Source organism: Nematolebias whitei, chromosome 18, assembly GCF_014905685.2.
Source record: "Nematolebias whitei isolate Nwh7 chromosome 18, NemWhi1, whole genome shotgun sequence".
Taxonomy (NCBI): domain Eukaryota; kingdom Metazoa; phylum Chordata; class Actinopteri; order Cyprinodontiformes; family Rivulidae; genus Nematolebias; species Nematolebias whitei.
In genome coordinates this window covers 14684940-14689745 of record NC_056515.1, presented here as the reverse complement: position 1 = coordinate 14689745, position 4806 = coordinate 14684940, and the positions used below count along the sequence as shown (strand labels likewise).

Sequence of the window (4806 nt, the reverse complement as noted above, 5' to 3'; positions counted from 1 at the left end):
TTTTTATTCCTCATTCAAAGAAGAAATCAGGGTAATATGCATTTCTTGATTTTTCTGTCTTCAATGAGCAAGTTTGTAAGTGTGTTAGAGTTCGAGTTTCGGTCAACTAAAAAGTTTACTGAAAAGAAATGTCATGTTTAACTTTCACAGCAGATACTAGGTGAATTGACTCCACGAAGTCTGAATTTCTCCAACAATCTTTCTGTCTGTTTTAAACAATCTTAATCTCTATCCTTGACTTTCCACAACACCTTACATCACAAACCACACCTCTGTTCTGGTCTATCCACCAATCAAAAAGCTCTCAAATGACCCGGAAGTCGAACCCATTTAAATGTGGCAACTTCCCAGTTCTCTCGGTGTGTGTCGAAGAGAGACGAGACGAGATGAGAAGAGCTTAAAAGAGTAGAGCTCTGAAGGAGTTCAGAGTTCTTGAATCCAGAATGCAGAGACGATTTTGGGAATTATAACTTCTGTTTGGATAACCTCGCACGACTCTCTAGGTGTTTGGCTGTTCTCAACGGAGACGCTGAAAGAGTCAAAAGAAGAGCTCTACACCGACGCTGAAACTATCATCAACCAGGTAAAAGTTCTATTTCGACCAAGCGTACCGTTGGCCAAGCTGAGTTCCGAAGGAGCGTGCACGTTCTGGTTAAAACAGACAAATTCCCTCATACATCTCTCTGTAAGATAAATCTCCATTTTCCATCTTTAAACTCTCCTTTCTCCTAAAATCATTACAGATATTTTTAGAAATGTCTGAAGCAAAGTTTCTCAATCACCGCCGTGTGAATTGATGTCTGCTGTTCTGCTGAAAAGTGAAAACAATCGCCGTATTGTTCTCACTTCCTGTAAAACTAGCCATGTTGTTGTTTTCATATTTTGCCAAATTAATGTAAATGTGTGATGTTAATCTTTGATTCTGTAAATAAATGACCGCATTCATTTTGATGGGTCAAAGATAAATAACGTCTCTCGTTACATTTCTGTTAAACTCAATGCACGCATGTTACACAGTCAGAAAAATGAAGAACCCGTTAATGTATGAATATATCTCAGCATCTGTTCATACTACAATAATAATAATGTTGTTATTCCAGATATTGCTGTAGACATAAATGACACAACAGTTAATTTAATACAGCACACTTTCAATCCTCTGCAGAATGATGGAAATTATGGGATTAATGTATTCTGCTCTGTAGTAACCTTTGTTGAACAATATAATTCCTAATCTTCATAATTTATTTTTTATTTTAAAAACATTTGTGCTGACATTCAAGCGAATGTTTAAAAATGACATTTTGAGTTGCTGTGCGACAATTTGTTCAGAGTATTAAAATGAAATGTTTTACTTTTCTTATTTTGTCTGTATTTAAAGCTTTAATAAACAGTACTGACAAAATATTACTTTCAACTGTCTGTATTCACATATTCTTGAAGGAATACGACATGAGAAGTACAAATTATCAGAAAAAAAATAACATTTGCAGTATTAACTATACATATAACCACATTAATCAGGTCACCATCAGCTTGAACTGGAGCACTAGAAATAAACAAGTTTGGTATGGTAAATTTTAAACGTAATTTGAAACCTTTCAAAATTAAAACAAAACCAAAGGCTGAAATAAATACAATACATATAATATAAATATAAATACACTATAACTGGTTTCTTTTAAGTCGAACATGACATGCCGGACTGAATATAAATGCCCAGTAAGGTGGTTGGAAAACAAAGATTTGTCAAAAAAAAATAAAAAAAAATGCAAATGGTGAAATTATTAAAAAGATTACAAAAAAAAACCAAGAGGATTGGGGCCACCAAGCAGAGAATTTCTTTTGTTTCCTGAGTTGTGACTTGTCATATTTCTGAGAACAAAAGTATTTTGATTAAACTCAGAAATGTGAGATATATTCTGAAATAAAAGTCCGAAGATTTTTATTTTCTTCTCTTGAGGCCCTAATCCACTTCTGTAGAAACTGGATTAAAGTGAGGTGATTAAGTTCAAGTAGCTCAACACTTTTATGGTACTACTTAAAACTAAGGCTTCACTTATAGATGGGTAGTATATAGTTTATAGAGGAATTAAAAACGTATCTGTAGACAGTTTATAAATCATTGACTGCTTATTATGCATTAATTGAGTGACAGAGACAAAAATGACCAGTTTCTTGCCTGATATCCAAATCTGTTCTCCTATATCATCTAGTTGTTACATTAAACTTTTCAGATTAAGTTACTACCTTGGAAGCACAATAAGCATTTGTAAAACCATTTTTTTATGATTATTGTTATTGTGAGTACAATGTTGTAACTTAGTCTGAAATGTTTAATATAACAACTCTAGATGAATATAGGTGAACAGATTTATCTCAGTATTTTACAAAGAACTGGTCAATTTTGTCTCCGTCATCCATAATTAAAGCATAATAAGTAATTATTAAAGCTTTACAAAGTGTTTACAGAGGATTTAATAACGTTTCTATAAACTATTTATTAGCCATCTATAAGAGGAGCCTTATTGTAAAGTGGTACTCTTCAAGTTCAGTCATTCAACGGTACCTGCACATTATTTTACAACAACTTTTGAACCAAAACACTTTGCTAAACAGGACCAGCCTTAGCAAGGTTTGCATACAGTCTCTAAGTTTTATTTTAACACAACTATACACTTGGAGAAGTGTATGTCACTCTAGCAGAAACCTCATGTTCTCCCAAATCCCTGCGTGTTCCATAAAGCAAAGTCCATGTTTTCCTTAAACACCTCATAAGTTGTTAGGAGCGGGAGTTTCAAGCAGTTTATACAGGTGTTGGCCATGGGGAGCATTAGTTTTGATGAGCTTTCTTCACTACCCTCATGGAGAAACTCGATGGATGGTGCTGGAATAAAGCCGATTGGTGGTATCTCATTTGCTCCAGTTGCAAATACAAGAATGTTTTGAAGCTTGGATGATCCTTCCTCATCTGTGGGAAAAACGTACACTGTTAATTTTGTTGTCATTTTGGTACCATTTTGCCATACAGTTTAAAGTTCATAGTTCATACAAGCGTAGTCGTCACAACTACGCTTATAATATAGAGTATAGCTTATAATATAGAGCATCACTAGCCACAGTGAAACAAGTCCTGCACCAAGATGGGCTCAATGGCCACTCAAGGAGAACTTCAAAGGCAACATGAAAAAAGTCACGAGGTCTGGAATATTAATTTTTGGAGACACACCCTATCATCATGCTGTAAAAGTCTACCTGTCTGGCCATAATGTCCATTGTAACAAGGGGAATATTTAAATTGTGAAGCAGAGAATATTTGATAAATACCTTCTGCATCCTGCAGATAATCTCGCCACAAAGGAATGACCGTCTCTTCCACTCTTCTCCTGTTACTTCCTTTGGGAGCAAGCCGAGGGGTGAAAAGGTCATCCATCATGTCAGCAGTTAATGGCTGTGGTTCATGGCAGAACAAAGTCCGAAAACTGTCTGGATGTTGCTTCACAACATCCAAAACGCCAAGTGTCTTTAGTCCTTCTTCAAACCTGTACCAAATTAAATTAACCACAAATTTAATCCTAGTCTCATACTAATAAACTGAGCTTAATTGTTTTCATGCAGTAGAAGAAATAAGGAGCAAACTAAACCTTTGAAAAGGGCCCTGGACTCGGTGAACAACATGAAACATTAGCAGATCATGCATGAGAAGATCTCGATCACTGATGGTTGTTAAGAGTCTGATGCAACCTGCGCTGGCCATGTAGTCTAAAAGAGGATCAGTGGCTCTTTGAAGCTCCTCCAGAGTCGAACTTTCAGATACCTACAAAGGGCAAATGGACAACACAATCTTATTTCACTCAGAAATAAATTTGAAAAACCTTACACGTAATGATAGTCTATAAATCTTAAGTAAAAAGTAATATAATTTTCAGGTGAATTAACCATTTGCAGTTTCTCGTGGAGGTCTGCATCAGTTATATCCTTTAAAGTAGGGCAAGCTGCAGCTGGACCTCCAACCAAGCACGCGAAAAGGACCGGAGAAAGGAAACGTGGAGCTGGACCTCCATGGACAAGGCTAACAGCTATTGCCCTTCCAGCCATAAAGTACTTGTCCTCCCTGAGGGCTGTATGGCAAAAAAATAAATAAATAAATAAATTCTAGAAATACATTTGAATCCACAGATGTTGACAATAAATAATGGAAGCTGAAGAATCCAAAACAAACCTGTACTGTTCATTGCTAAATTTTTGCTTTCGTCTGGACCTTCAAACATTGGAGACATGGCCAAGGCATCAATGAGAATACGCAGAAATTCTCTCCGTGGGCCACCCAAATCGACTGCCTCTTCATTTTTTCCGAAATCATCAGAAAATTTAACGTTCATTGAGAAATGTGGATTGTATGTTACCCTCTTAAATCCATGCATGGCACCATCTAAAACTTTAGAACGATTTATGTTAAACTTGCAGTGCATTCCAGTGTCAATTTTTTGGGACAACTCTTCAAGAATGTCTTTCACAGGCAAGGTCCTGGGTGAAGTTTCAGATCTGAAAGTAGACACAAAAAAATCCCACAAAGAAAACAAGGCAGGTCACTCTTAAAATACTGTTCAATCGTTTGGAAAGCCACAACAAGGTTATTTAATGTATTGCACTTTAATCCCAAACATTTTTAAAATTTCAAATGATCATACTCTAAATTACCAAGATGACAGAAAAATAGAACTAAAACCACTTATCAAGTAGATACTCACAAGTGAGTTTCAATACTGGCCAAAATGGCTTGATTCATTTCTTCATCATCAGAAG

General features: G+C 35.9%; 1 protein-coding gene across 1 annotated transcript; it reads right to left on the bottom strand.

Annotated features, from left to right (window-relative positions):
* Window positions 1-2711: 2711 nt before the first annotated feature.
* On the bottom strand, window positions 2712-4562 carry LOC119425053 (G2/M phase-specific E3 ubiquitin-protein ligase; the record flags this gene model as incomplete). Its single annotated transcript, XM_037692579.1, has 5 exons — window positions 2712-2971; window positions 3328-3542; window positions 3645-3817; window positions 3940-4121; window positions 4223-4562. Coding segments are annotated over 5 exons (1170 nt in total), but the record flags the coding sequence as incomplete, so codon positions are not given.
* Window positions 4563-4806: the final 244 nt, after the last annotated feature.